At 48.0% G+C, this 15,911-nt stretch overlaps 1 protein-coding gene across 1 annotated transcript in view; it reads right to left on the reverse strand.

Moving 5' to 3' along the window:
• The window catches only part of LOC126874277 (GATA-binding factor C-like), a 95,266-nt gene extending 87,119 nt beyond the window's left edge, over window positions 1-8,147 (reverse strand). Inside the window, exons 1-2 of the mRNA XM_050636098.1 lie at window positions 7,588-8,147; window positions 158-615 (exon numbers count right to left, since the gene is read on the reverse strand). Coding sequence (XP_050492055.1) covers window positions 158-341 — 184 coding nt within the window. The 5' untranslated portion in view covers window positions 342-615; window positions 7,588-8,147. The remainder of the gene's footprint in view (window positions 1-157; window positions 616-7,587) is intronic.
• Window positions 8,148-15,911: the final 7,764 nt, after the last annotated feature.

Consider the following 15,911-nt stretch of genomic DNA (forward strand, 5'->3'; position numbering starts at 1 on the left):
CAATCTGATAGTACGTTGTTTTCTGTAAATACTCGCCTCGGTAAGGACGCTTCGTTACACCGTGGAAAATGTGAATTCGCATTGAAAATTCGCAGTGCGGTAACGAAGCGTACTTGAGAAACGCTGCTGAGAAAAACAACAAAATGATTACACTTACTGTGAGCGTAATGTGCGGCGGCTGCGGGGTGATGGGCGGTTGGTCCTGCGTGGGGGTAGTAACCCCTGTAATCGGTGGGATTGCCGACGACTCCGGCGACTCCTGCGCCCCCCGAGGGCGGCTCCAGCGTGGACCTAGGGGGCTCGTACCACCTAGCCGCGCTCGACTCGCTGCTCATGTCCATCCTGTCGAGAATGCTGTTCTTGCGACTAGCGGAAGGGTGAAAGGTCGACGATCGGATCGTTCAGAGAGGGTTGCTCCAGCAGGGGGAGAACCAGGAAGGATGCACGGGGGTAGGGGGACGCGAGGGGGAAGGGAAATGGAAAGGGGATTAGGAACGCTGCCAAAAACGCCTCTCTGCCGGAAGCGTGGTCCTACTGAAGACGCTCGGCCAGGTCATAGGTGATCCTGGCGCTTCGTTCACGATCGCGAGGAAAATTTGTCTCTGACCCCGCCTTCTGCAACGACAAAGAAGAAAATGCGTGTGCGATTAGTGGACGCAGTGGAAAGGTACGTACACAGCGTGGTCCGTAAGTTAGTCGCTCGCTTCGTTCGTGGCAACGTACATCGATTTTCTTGCTCGTCCGCAAGCGATTTTACGAAACTACGTAACCGCGCGTATCGCGAAACGAAGCGAGGCATTGTCGCGGAACGTTGAAATTTCGCAAGGTCAAAGCTGCCGTACGTCGTTTTGTCGAAAATTACTAACTCCGCTCCGGCTGCTACTAAAATAAAAACATGTCATTCGCGGGTTACGCAACGCGAACATCACCGAAACTGGAGACGTGGCCGCCGAAAAGCACGCGATCCGGTTGCGAACAGTCGGTTCGTCTGGTTAGGCGATTAGACGCGGATCATCGAAGACACGGGAACGTCGCTGTTTTCTTCCGCAAATACGCGCCAGGATGCACGCGAATTTCGTGAAAAGGAGCGAGATAACCAGAGGGAAAAGGCACTAGCAGCGCGAACAACCGATCTAAGATGGTAATCGAATGTTGGTCGCGCTGGCGTCGATCGACCGGCCAATTTCCACGGCTCTTCCTTCCGGCCGGCGGCGGCGGGTCGATCTCTCGGCCAGATCTTCGCAGATAAACGCGCGAACAAACCAAGAAATTCGCGGCCAGACTCACCCGTCCGCGATCACGATAGCCGATCGCTCCGACAGATCTCGGTTAATTAGCTCCCGATCTGCGCGCTTCAGTCAGGCGACACTGATGTGTGCTCGGCCCACTCGACCATCGAGTGCCTCCAAATGATTTATCAATCGGCCCGGGTACACAGTCGATGATCAAGGTCGTGGATGACGTAACCGAAAGGACCGATCGTCCGATATCGATAGAGCGTTGTACGCTCGGAAAACCACCGCGATGGACAATGTCTTTTCTCGTCTATTTATTTACAGCTATGGAACCGTTTGCTGTATAATTCGATTGCGACCAGTCAGCTGTTGACAACGACACGTAACTGTACACATTACGCGTGAAAATGACAATACGCTGGTTGCAAGAACTTTGCTCCTTCTCGGCAACATCGTCGCGGAGGATCGCCTCTTCGCGGTCCCTCGTAAACACGGCGGATTAGATAAAAATGGGAAGAAATTTGTGGAAATAGATGTTTGTAATGGCCAGCAGAATTGCTAGAAAAATATATTACGTACGTAGAAGTAGTCGATGACGGAGGGACGAGGCGTTTTCAAAATTATATGTCCAGGCCAAACAAAATACTCGAGAACGAGATCCGATAAGATATACACAAAAAGCCTGGCGATAAGATTAACAGCACGAAATCGGCCTCTACGCGGTTCCAATAATTCCTCGCGCCTCTCGCTACTCTCCACGCTAATTATAATTCAATAATTACGCTCATAATTATCGCCAATTTTTCCGCTATTTAGACAAAAGTGCACAACCTTGCAGCTTGTAACCTCCGAGCTATCATCGTCTGCGATATCGTTGACGAGCGAAACCGCAGCCAAATACGCGTACGCGATTCCTTCGATTCCATTTCCAAGCGATTACGATTCTGTCGAATTCGCCGACTTTGCCGTTCGAGTTATTGCACGTCCACAGCAGGCGAAAAACGCGTCGATCGACGACTACTTTTCTCGTGGCTGTTCGTCTTATTTCGCGTTTGAAAAATCGAAGAACTGTACGGCCAAGTGTCTCGGATGATCCTTAATACCTAAAACCTCTGCATAAATTCCGACTAAAATCTAAAGATACCCAGAGTCGTGCGGTGATTCTACCAAAAGCTAAGAAAAATTGCGGAACTCGTGGAAACGGGTGGAGGGGACGATGGAAAAATGACAGAATTCGCCGGCCCAAGTGCGATTTTCGCGTTACGCGACGACGAAGGGTCGCTGGAGGAAACGAATCGCGCGAAAGCAAACGGCAGAGATGGCGGGAGACAAGCGGAAAGACGATCGCGATCGCCGGCGTCGATATTTTCGGCTGATCACTCCTTGAAATCGTGAGGTGGGCCTGAATGTTTCGACCATCGAGATAAGCAAGCTCGCCAGCCGATAAGAAAACTACCAAATGACTTTAGACAAGATTAGACGAGTCGAAAATAACCCAAGAGAATCTACGCTGCTGCGTTTCACGCATTTTTCCCCGCGCCTTTTCCAACCTGAGTCTTCTAACGCAGAATCTAATCACGTCGTTCTACGACTGTCCTCATCGGCCGAAATGAACGTTGTATTTCGATAAATGTATTACGAAAAGACGCGTAGCTTTGGAATATTTCATTCTGCCATTCCACGTAATTTCTCCACCTCTCGTGCGCTATATCTCCTTTTATCGATAGAATAATTGAAAAAATCCAGGTATCTCGAGAGATACAGAGACGAAAAAAAGGTTCGAAGCTCGAAGGACGTCGGTGGAGAAGATGAAGTTTGACGGACGGTGGAATCGTCAAAGTTGAAATTGTTGGCAGTTCAGAGTCCAACTCTGTCATTATTAAATCTAGCGATTTCGCGCAAGAACCACGATATTTCGACAAATCGCGAAAAGATGCAAGGCAACGGATCTTATCTGGTGTTATCGGCGAGGCAGAGATAAGATTTTTGCCCGGAAGGTTCGGGATAGAACCTGGTTAACTTCCATCGTGGTCATCGGCGCGTCATCGGCGCGAAAATCGCCGCAACGCGACGTTCCACGATTTATCGCAAGAGGTGACGACGTTACATCATCGCGGCGAAAAAAACACCTCCATCGAAGCGAGCCGGCCGATCACGTATCGCGTAGAATAATCTTATCGAGATTTGTTAATCTTGTTCCGTCCGAAAAAAAAAAAAAGAACGGCGTCGCGTTGCACGTGCGAGCAACTCGCCGCCGATTTCGTGACACCGCCTCGAAAATCGTTAAGCGGCGACCTCGAACCTGGAGCAAAGTCCACCAAAGACTCGCGTGCAACGTAGAAAAAAATGTATCCAGTCGGATTAATCGTCCCCGAAGCATGGTGAAACGTATCTTTGCCCTTTTCCGGCCGATCTTTTCACGTGCCTGAATTAATTACGCGCCTCTTGGATCGCTGCTCGCTCGTCTCTTCCCACATCTTCTTTCTCTCGGCTACTTTATTTTAGTGGCGAACAGAAAATCGCATCGCGTGGAAAAAGCAAATATTTGGAAAGCACGCGTATTCGAACGGCGTTTGCGGAAGCGTAATATTTCCAGTCACATCGGTCCGACCAAGATCGGAAAATTGATTCTCCGACGAAGCAGCGTAAGTCGGAATTACAAGTATTGCGGGCAGCTGCGGCGATGGAATAATATTTAAATTACCACGGAGATCGCATCAGGTGTTATAGATTTCCGATATGCTGTTAGAATCTCTGTTGAGAGATCGGCGAAGAGGTAGAATTGGTTTCGGAAACGCGAGCGAAAGACAGCGACGCAGAAAATCCTATGCTGTTGACCGAAATTCGACTTTCATCGCCGGATGAAAGAAAGTTTCAAGTTGATACACCATGAGTTAACCATAGAACCATACAAATAACAATCGTTTGCTCTTACCAGGTACGTTTCGCAAAACTACAATGTCTTTTTGTATCTTTCGTTTTAGAATCTTTTCTTTCGTTCGCCAGTTGCCCAGTCGCTACGAGATCGTGCGCGAATTTTGATCATGCGATAGCTGGAGATTCGAATAGGCAGAGAAGTCGTAAAGCGTGGAAGCTCGACGACGATGGAGATGGTCGACGCGAGTGCGAACGACGAAGATGAGAATAAGACGCGCGTGCGATTCTCAGCCGTCGGATCGAGGCTCCAACAGGGAAACGCGATACTCGCAGACCTGCGAACCTCTGAAGGCGCCTCTGGAGGCGGAATTTGTCGAATTTGTCGAATACAACACTGCACGTTTGTTGCAAAGTGGACGACGACGACGACGAGTGGCAAGCAGAATCTTACGTCGATCGTCTTTACGAAGAATTCTCCGATCTCGTAATTTACATCGAACCTGATAAATGGGAAATACCGGATTCGATGATTTCCGATGAACAGAAAAACGCGTAGATCCTTGGAGCCAACGTTACCGAGAATTTTCGCAATACGAAGATCTTACTCGATATCGTATCGACCAATAATTCGATTGTTCATTACAGAAACAATGGAGCACTCGCTCGTGATCTACGATATCGTTCGATTTATCGACGACTAGACCGCGGCTTCTCGCACATTTACAAGAAATTCGAGGGTGTAGAACACCGCGCACAATTCGTGTACGATGTCTGGAAGATGTGCGAGATATCCAAAGCGGAATACTTATCGCGATATTTAATAAATCAAATGCCCATTTCCATGCTATTTCTCTTCTTCTTCTTCTATTTCTTTTCGGTTGTAGCAATTGGTAAAAATACGAAATCGAGCGAAAATGCGCCGTCTATCGATGACAGAGTCGATCCGTTTACGTTTGAAGATGGTAAGGACGCGAAATCCGCGTGTATAAATTTCCGCTGGAAAAATTCCCTCGCTACACACCGTCGTGATTTTCCATTAAATACGCGACTCCATAGAAGGAACGAAGGACGAAGAATAATTAAATAAAAATTGGAGAATCGATGAATGGCGAGGCAGGAGGAGGAAGAGAAGGAGGATGAGGACGAAGAGGAGGAAGCAACGCAGCCGACGTTTCGTCGGCGAAGAGAATGTTTATCGCGAAGAAACGAGCGAATTGCTTCGAATGCATGGTTGCGCTAATAAGCGGAGGCATTTCGCGGCTAATAAATGAAAACAGAAACCGACGGTCGTTTATTATACTTGCAAATTAGCAATTATAGGCCGCGCGCAAACCATCGGCCGATATCGCCTCCCTTCTGCAAGGGGTGAATTCCCTTTGAAAATCATCCACTTTCTCGCCGACTCGCCGCCCTGTCCTCCGATTTTCTACCTGTCGCTCCGAAAAATTCAATTGCCAGCGTCCCACTGGCATATTGGAAACCGTGGTAGCACACGGATTATGCTTTGACCTGCGAATTTTTCCTGTTTACTCGACGTCCAGACTCGATGGAATCTTACAAACGCGTACCGAACGAGATATTTACAATTTGAAAAGTGACGAACGACGGCCTGTGTTTACGGAGAATGCAATCGACCCGACGTGACAATTGGTCGCGGCAGTTGTCAACTTGACGGTTGAAAAGAAAATATGATTGACGTTAACGTATGTTAATAAGCCGCTAAGTGGAACGTACGTGGAAACTAAACGCAACTGGCAGAGCCGTGTAAAGGATACGAATCGATGGCGATACGATGAAACTTGCGCTTAGAAAGCGACGAATATTCGATTCCTAACTAGAGATTTTGGTAGATTTGGAGGACAATTTTCTTCGTTTACGAAACGGCGAATCATCAGGCTGTATCCCTACAGGGATTAGCTACAGCAATTTTAAATCATTCCGCTGACGTCATCCACGAATCGATCGTCCTTCACTGGCTAATCGATTAGAAAAGAACTAGCAACGGCGGAGCAATTTTTCTACGGAGCTCGTTGCCTCTCAAAGACGATACCTACGACAGGCACTAACGACGCTCGTAATTTTCATTTCCGCGTCAACAGATTTAGCTACGGCAGGCAAACGGCCGTTGCAAGAACAAAGGAAAATCCTGAGTCGCGGAAAGACCTGACTCACCGCGCGTTCTCGCCGGGTTTCTTCCGGTGAATTGGTCGATCTACCTGCGCCGTCGGAGTTCGATCGACTCCGGTCGCCTAACACACACACACACACACACACACACACACACAAGAACTATGTCTCTTTCTGTTTTCGTGGAAATCAAACTGTTACGCAATCGACCGTAACGAGTTACACGAGTATTATTCGTGCATCGGGTTTCCAATTTGCCATGGAAAGCCGGTAACCCGATCGATCGGAAAAACTGGACTCTCCTATGCCGCGGTTTCCCCTGGGAACCTAAAATTCCGAATCGACTAGCGTAGGATTGCGCGACATTTCGCCTTTCTGTTGCTCTCTGACCGCTAGGTCGTAACGCCGAGCGAATTTTCCCAAGATTCGAGTTAACTTTTAGTTTCGTAGGGTAGTGTGTACGCAAGCCGAAGATAAACAGCGCAGCGTGAAAGAGAATTAGCGACCGTCGGCGCCATCTTTTCGTCCCACTGGCGTGAGCAAACAAGCAATTTCTTCGACCTCTAAATAGACCGGAGTCAACGACCTATCCGAATAAAAAGGCACCGCTGTTTTTGTATGGAATCGCAGGCGTTCGTCTGTAAGCAGTTACATTTGTCACGCGAAGGCAGGCAAAAGTTAGAGGGACGAATTTCGAAAACAACCTACCGGCAACTTGAATTTCTCCTACGTAAGGACCTGAGACTTCCTAAATTCCAAAGTCGTACTTTCTCTGCCAGAAAGGGAACCGGAGTATCGTTGCGACTCCGAAAAATCTGTCACACGGATCTCTACAATTCCGATTTCTTCGACGTTCGATTCTAAGAGAATTCGACCTACGGACCGATGGCAACTCGATCGTGATACGTCGACGTTACGACGCCAATTTTCCTCCACAGCGATCGGATTTTCACTCCGCTCTCAACTCCGTTTGCATCCATCGCACTGAGAAACACGAACAGAAACAACTCCTTGGGTGATGTACAACGACCTCCTACAACGACCCTGTACAGTCGAAGGAAAAACAACCGACTATCGAACTATCGCACACTCGCAAGAGAATAGTCGAACGCGAAAGACAATCGAATGGAGGCGCCAGAGGAAAAGCGTACGGCGATCTGGCGCTTAGCAGGTATTCGCTGGAAACTGTCACGGAATCTACTCCAAATTCGACTTAGCGTTCGTTACACCGATAAGAGGATAGAACGTGAACCGCGGAGCAAAGTGGTACACGCTGCTCCTCTCTGGAAAAGGAGTCGGCGATCGGTGGAGCGGCGGTTCGCGATCGTTACGAGCCAAACACGCTTACCTGAACAGTTATGAATTCCGAGTGACGCGGTATGTCGCCGCGCGGCGTCTCGTCGCTCTGTGGGCGTGTTTCAATATCGTTATCACTAAGTTAGCACCAAGAAGACACTGCACAGTACACACACACAGCACATCGTGGCGTTCGGATGGTTGCCCGCGTCGATAGCTGGGCCCCTGTGTATCGCGCGCGTCGTCCAAGTCGTCGTCCAAGTCGTCGTCCGAGTCGTGGCCGAGCCGTTCGTGAGAAACAACAGTACGATGTAACGAAACCGATGCACAGGGAAAACGAGCACGGTAAATCGTGCACGGAGAGCTGCTGGGCTTGGTGCTCGAACCGGGTCGTCGGGATGTCAGGTTCGCGTGTCTCCGCGAGTTCCCCTGGCTTTCCTTCTGCCGTCTGTTTTCCTCTCGCTCGACTGCTCGATCCGCGTTGGGAGGGGAGACAGATAGAGAGAGAGAGAGAGAAAGAGAGAGAAAGATTTTTGGAAGCACGCGCGCGCGCGCACGTAAACTCGAGTCGATGCGACTGTCGTGGCACCCGGCGCGGAACTAAGGCGAACGAAAACACCGGTCTCGACGTTCCCCTCGCGTTCACCAGCGTTCGTTAGGGTTCGCCAGCGTTCGGCACGACTCGGCACGACCCGGTCACGCCTACCGCCACGGACCAACCTACTAGCGGGCGTTTACTCCCTCCCCACCATCGAACCAACGAGAACGACCCAGCGGCGTTCGTGTTGCTTCTCCTGTCAACACCGAGCCTCTCCCTTCTTTCCAGCAGGACCCTAGCGGCGCTCCTTTTTCCGCGGTGCCTAGCCTCTTGTTTTTCCAACCGCGATTTCGCCTTTTTTTCTTTCCCTTGTTCGTTCTAGGGCTGCCCTCTTTACACTCGCTTGCCGAATCGACGATGTGCACGGAATCCGAGGATTCGCGGTTAATACGTTCGACAGAGCCGCTAACGAGTTTACGATTCCAGTTTCTTGCTTTCCGGTCGATCCGTCAACAGCAGCCGGCAAATTTACGTACCCGGCAGAAACGTCCCTATGCTCCTTTTCCCACTTTTCCAATCTTCTCGTCTCAGCCTTTCTCCGGCTCTCCCTCGAGGAAGGACTCGGCGTTACCCTTTAGCAAGATATTACAGAGGAAATCGATACGAGAGATCGTGCGCACCGATCACGATCCCGTCGTGGTTGCTCGATACTTTTGCAACGTCGAGCAGAACGAGCGGAACAAACTGTTGGAAAATGAATCGCAATTAGCATAATCGCGACGTCTGTGTGTGAACGCGCGTAGGCACGTGACAGACTCTCTTCAGCAACCGATAACGGTTACACGCGTTTTTCCTTTTTCTTGTCACGAACGTCGTAAACGAGAGACGTGTGCTTAATTAATATTGCGAGTGCGAACCGCGGCCAAACGTTGTATCCATAGTAACCCATTATCGAAACACCGTATCTACCTACATACCTACATTATTTGAAAAGACAGCGCTGGAAAATCCATCGGAGACGAATCTGGATCGGAGGTTCGGCGAAGGATAGCGGCGAGCAGGAGGCCGATTAACGGAGCAAATTTTTCAATCGCGTTGCTAGGGACAGTGTACGTGAAAGCGTCTATCTGAGCGATGATCTTCGCGCGGGGCACGCGCCGTGCCTCCCGTTTTCCTCGATCCGATCTAAATTTGGGTCGACCGATCGCGCAAGGCATCTCTTTCATCGCCACAAACGCACACAGGCGCGCCTACACCTGCGTAAAGGCACGCGCTCGCACACGCTCGCGACAGAGAACGATGAAATCAGCGCACTGATCCGACGGAATTATTCAACACCTCCCTAGCTAGCGGCCGCATCTACATAATATTCGTTCGTTCGATAAGCTGGATTTCACCGGGGGACATCTTTACGGTACTTGCAAAGTCTAGGAACCAGCAGCAAGCCACTCGCCCTTGCACTTTGCCTTCCACCACACCGAGTTTTCAATAATCCTCGTCGAACGTTTCTCGGTTGCTATCTGTTGGTCGAGAATTAACCGGTTCAGCCAAACGATCCTGCATTTTCCATTGCTATTTTCTTGCTCCCTTAGCGGATCGAGAGAAAGTTCATGAAACGGAGATTACAGAAAGATAATTTCATGGCACGGAATTATATTTACTGTACGAGCTAAACTTCCAGTACGAAAGTTAGAAAAATGCACTGCGAGTGTTTCGAGTTAGCTGGTTGTCGCTCGAAAATCTTTCAATTTTCATCAAAGTACGCATCAACCACTAAAGGACTGTATTTGTATCTATACGATCGAATATCAGGCCGCGCGTTTAAATCGTAAGAAACAGAACTAGACTCTTAGAAAACATGTTGCGTGTGTAGATATCTGTATCGAATTTCGTGAACGAACGAACAGTGATAACGTGTAACGCACAGCAAAGGTGCATTTATACGCAATCGTGCAATGTTGTTTCCATGTGCTGGCCGTGCAACGCACCCGAATTGGTTACCATAGTTTTATATGTAACAGTTTAGGTATTATACATCATCCATACCGTGTTCGTCAACATCCACGGTGTCCACGTTTCCCAGTCACATTTCCTAGTCTCCGATGTTTCCGTTGTTTCCTCGTCTGTCTGGTTCAGGAGACGTACGAACATCCGACAGCGTACGAGGAAGGTGTTCGTACGTCTCCCACGAGAACATCTCGACGAATACCAGGAAGAAATTGAACAACCTGAACCAGTGTCGCTGCAATGAGAAATAAATCGAAGATTAGCACATTTGATCTTTGTATCTGCCTAGGCGAATTATTACAAAAGGCTGTTACAAATGTTAGTTGGATTGTACGATGAAACTCGTAGAATAAGAAATCTGTGTAACAACAACGCGATCTTGGCCGGTTGGATTTTATTTTCTTTTTTTTTTTTTTTTTTTTTTTTGACGGACCTTAAAACGGCGGAACGTGGTCCCTGGATCTCGCGAAAACTGTTGAAGACACGTAGCGAAGGGGTAACGTGCCGAAATATTTATAACGAGCAAACATTTGTAAATTTCCCCGGCGTTCCATTGTAAAACACTTTGCACGTTAGGTTAGACGCGCGGTTATCGGCGATCTACGCAAATTTGTCGTGCAAATATTCCGAGTCGCCGGGGGTTATTAATGTATTCAAAGCAGGCCGTACGAGCATATGGTACGTGCACGGTCTGATGGAACGATTTGGCAGCGTCGAGCCGCAGTATCTGCCAATCGGTGGTGAGAACTGCATTAAATTCGCTCGGGAACATTGAATTTTCCACTGGCGCCCGTTCTATCGCCGCGGATATTCACCGCGTGCCGCCGATAATTGCGCTATTCCGCGTGCCGTTCGAAGAAATCTCGTCCGCGTTTCTTCCCATTTTTCGTCCGCCGATTCAACTACGCCGCGCGCTCCGCATCACGCGTACTTTTAAATTATCGAACGTTGCCGAACAATCCAAAAAAATAGGAAAAACCAGCATTCGTATTTCGCGATGCGTTCGTGTTAAACACGCGGGTAAAGTCAAATCCGGCGAAAGACAGGTATCGTAGGAAAATCTTGCTGCCACGCGACATCGTGGCAAGTAAAGATCGATCGTCGACCTGTTGGAGACTGAAATTCGCTATTGTAATTTTCGTATGTCGGAGATGTGGACCGATAAAACGACGAGCGACAGAATCAGGTTGGAGATCGGCCGGTAATTCGATGGTACGTTGTTCGGTTTTGGAGCGGGTCGGGCGAACATACAGAGCTTACGTGTCTACCTAGATACAGGTACACGCGTGCACGCGTTTCCGTGAGCCGATCTGGATGCCGGCGGCCTATCTAGATGAGATACGACGATTAAGATACACGCCCCTCCTCCGAAAACCAGAGGCCGGAAAGCAACGAGAGATGAGACGACAAGAGAGCACCGACTGGCGTTACAAGTTGGCCCAGGTCGGGCGATCCGATAGCGGCTGACTTTTCCGATCCGCTCTATCGCGATGCAGCCGCGAGAACTCGTCGATAACGTCGCCGAACGGCGTTAACGAGTAACCGATTGACTCTGACGATCGATAGGTATCGATAACGCGTCAGCTTTCTTTCGTCCTATCGCGTAATTCCAAACCTGTTCAAATTCTAAAGAATATAGTCCACTGCAAAATACTTTTGCTAGCAAAGTGCATTTCTCTGGGAATAGAAAAAGGCCGATCGTTGATTTATGCTTCCTCTGTGAGATCGTTAACAATCCGCGCGTTACTGCACCGGTTTCGACGTTGTCCTCTACACGCAATCCGCTATTCGGACTTGTCTTCCACCTAAAAGCGTTCTAAACGCGCCGATTCGGATCCGATCCGCGGGATCTGTTCACGGGCCAACGACCTTCGACGCGCGATCGCTCTGCGGATCGCTTTCTACCTTCGAGACTGGGGAAAATTCTCGAGGAACATTAGCTTTCAGACGAAATTTCGGTGTATTTTGTAGCACTTATTCGCCTATTTTTGTCTATTTATACGTGTGCGTATGCATTTTCTTATCTCTACTGCTCGGTGTTTCTCCTGTCTTTTATTCTCCTCGTTTCTCTTCTCTGTGACGCAAATACGCGACACGTACACGGAGTAACCTTCCACGCAACTTGCTAATCGCCCTCTTACCTCGTACGACGATAACGTACTCGATCATCGCGATAGACGACGAGTTTTACCGAAAGCTACAGCAAGAATCGTCCAATGTATCGAAAATAAACAATCTTGGGACGATAACGTAAACGGCGGAACGTAAATTCCATTTACAACGAACGATATTCTTTCGTTGTCTTATCGACCATCGGTTGCCAACATCGGCCCGACCCGAACTAGGATCGACGATGCGAAAAGAGCTCTCAGGCTTTCGGCTAATCGCAAGAACAACGTAATAGGCGCTTTACCGAAAGAAGCATCTCGGCGAGGAAAGGGTTCGGCGATTCTGTGGTCGGGCCAAGTCGGTTCGATTCCGTGGCGGGAAGGACGCGTGTCTCGCTTTCACGGCGCTGCGGGTTGGCTGGGTGGGGGTAAAAGCGCGGTGTGCGTGTGGCGGTGGTGGGGGAAAGGGACGTGGACGGGTTGGCGGCGTTGCCGGGTCGCCGGGTGGCTGGAGTACCGACGGAGAGTACAACCGAACAATCTGTAGAAGCTTGTTCGGGACGAGAGAAGTCCGTAGATCAGCCAATCAGATAGGCATACCCCCCCTCTCGTCCATTGTCACAAAATGGCGGCCCTAAATCAGCCAGACTCCGCCTATCGCGACCCCCACCCTCTGGCGCCTCCAGCGCCGCGTCATGAAAAACTCCGCCTATCGATTCATTTTTACCGCTCTTGTTTCCCCTCTCTTCCCCTCTCTCTCTATTTCCCCTCTCTGTTCTGTCTGTCTGTCTGTCTCTCTCTCTCTCTCTATTTGCCGTTCTCCTGTCTTCCCGAGGAGTCTCGGGATCTTCTACCTACATACGGGCCGTGCGTCTCGATTTCCAGCGGTTATTCGGTCTGGAAAATCGGAAATGGAAAATATCGTAGAGATCGTTTGGAGATGGAAGATAACGAGGGTGAATCATCTAAGCGCCGGATACTCTTCCGGGATAATACGCTTCCGAGTGACTTTCTATTCCCCAAATTGGCCTTCGTTTAGCCTCTAATTGCTACTAATAGCCCTAACGATAATCCGACCTTGTAATTTGTCCACGCTGCCCTGTCCATTCTCCATTTCCTATAGAGTAGCTCGTCCAGCACCGCTTAGCTATTCGTCCCGCGTACTCCTTCATCCGGAATAATAAATCGGCGTCGATATCTTTGCTCCAGGAAGACTCACGTAGCCACCTGATCTATGGCCATTCTCCTAACTTTATCCGCTGGCGAGCCGAATAAAAATCGGCTGGAAGGCGCGCTCCGGCCATCGATTCCAAGTAGCTGCGAGTTATAACGCGAGCGGACCACGATATTCGCTAGTTACAACTTACCGAATTCGAAAATTGTGAAATAGGTCGATGTACCGAGAACCCGGACGTGTATCGTCCAAACGACTCTGTAATCTCGGCTCGATCTTAGTCTTCCAAGTACCTACGCGCAAAAACGCCCAAGTGGGCATCTACCTATTTAGATTCTGTCGTTCGGGTTGCTACTTTACGGACGAACGTACTTTTCAAGGTACCGTGTAGAGTATGAGGTGGTTGTTGGTGAAGCTACCCACAAAAAACACTCTTGATATTTAACAAAAATGGCTTTTTAAACTATTAGCAATCAACGATCAACAATTAATGATTAACAATTAACAATGAACGATTAACTATCAACAACGATTAACGATCAACGTGAGGTAGTCGTTGGTGAAGGTGCCCACAAGAAACACTCTTGATGTTCAATAAAAAAGTTTATTAAACTATTGGCAATCAACAATCAACAATCAACGATCAACAATCAACAATCAACAATCAACAATCAACAATCAACGATCAACGATCAACGATCAACGATCAACGATCAACGATCAACAACTTATGGTCAACAATTAACGATTAACGATTAGCTATCAACAACAATTAATAATTAACGATTAGCTATTAACACCAATTAACTATCAACGTGAGATAGTCGTTGGTGAAGGTGCCCACAAGAAACACTCTTGATGTTCAACAAAAAAGGTTTATTAAACTATTAGCAGTCAACAATCAACAATCAACAATCAACAATCAACGATCAACAATCAACAATCAACAATCAACGATCAACGATCAACGATCAACGATCAACAATCAACAATCAACAATCAACAATCAACAATCAACAATCAACAATCAACAATCAACAATCAACAATCAACAATCAACAATCAACAATCAACAATCAACAATCAACAATCAACAATCAACAATCAACAATCAACAATCAACAATCAACAATCAACAATCAACAATCAACAATCAACAATCAACAATCAACAATCAACAATCAACAATCAACAATCAACAACTTATGGTCAACAATTAACGATTAACGATTAGCTATCAACAACAATTAATAATTAACTATTAGCTATTAACACCAGTTAACTGTCAACGTGAGGTAGTCGTTGGCGAAGGTGCCCACAAGAAACACTCTTGTTGTTCTACAAAAAAGTTTATTAAGCTACTAACAATCCACAATCAACAATTTATGATCAACAATTAACGATTAACGATTAACAACAATTAACGATTAAAGATTAACAATCAAGAGTTAATAACCACATCTCTGGAATTGCGTTTGCTTCGCTATGACGCTAAACCTGTCGCACTTCGCAGCTCGGAGCAGAATGAATATTGTTCGGAACCAAACGGATTCTTTTCTTCGTTGCCCTTCGATATCGCCACTATGCACGCGTTTATTAGATGTCCGCGATGGTTGCCGCGTACGTATTCTTCCGAATATTCGGCGAAGGAACCGTAGGGATATCGATGGGACATTAGGCACATTGACCTTACGTTTTGAAGGTATAGCGCTTTGTGTCGCGAAGCTGTTGGAAAGTTTCGTGGTCGAGTGCCGTCACAGATATTATTCGGGATATTTAGTTACGCACAACTACTTAAAGTATCTAATTTTACTCTGCTTTTAACGTACGCGTTCGGTTCGTGAGCGAGTAATAATAGCAATTTAGGTTACGAAATCGGTAGCTTTTTCTCAATAATTATCCGATATTCCTAGCTTCTATCCTCGCTTTATTATCAGGGTTTCACCCGATAGAGCAGCAATTGGCCGATAATTTTCTGTCTCTGTACGCGCGTGACCTTAGGTTCATCGGGTTGCCACGTTATCGCGACTACTTGCACTTTCACCGAGCGCGTATTTTAACCACAACCATCCCCCTTCTGCCTCACCCTCCGCCTGATAATCCAGATTTAGCGAAAGCAGCCTTTGGAATAAGCGGCGCGCGAAATAATCCCGCCTCTCACCGGGGTCGAAGCTCATTATCGTTAAATGTGTTCGGAAACTCATTTGGCCGGCAGCGGTCGCGAATAAAGTTCGATCGAATTATTTGTCGACCGCGAGAGTTCGTTTTCGGCCTGCTGCGCCACGATTAAATCACACCTCTAACGATTACTCTATTGACTGCCCTATGCGTCGCTCTAATGACCATTTCGCGCGATACACTGCACTCGTACCGTGTACAGCAACTCGTCGATCGGATATCCGCGGTAACACGGTTACCAGCAATTCGCTCGGATATTTTATTCGGCCATTCAGTCGGCGATCCTAGCGTTGTAAAAAGGAAGAAAGAATATTAATTGTTAGGGATAGCTCGTGTAGGGTTCTCGGCTAATGCCGCTGATTTTGCAATCT

Source organism: Bombus huntii, chromosome 16 (assembly GCF_024542735.1).
Source record: "Bombus huntii isolate Logan2020A chromosome 16, iyBomHunt1.1, whole genome shotgun sequence".
NCBI classification, from domain to species: Eukaryota; Metazoa; Arthropoda; class Insecta; order Hymenoptera; family Apidae; genus Bombus; species Bombus huntii.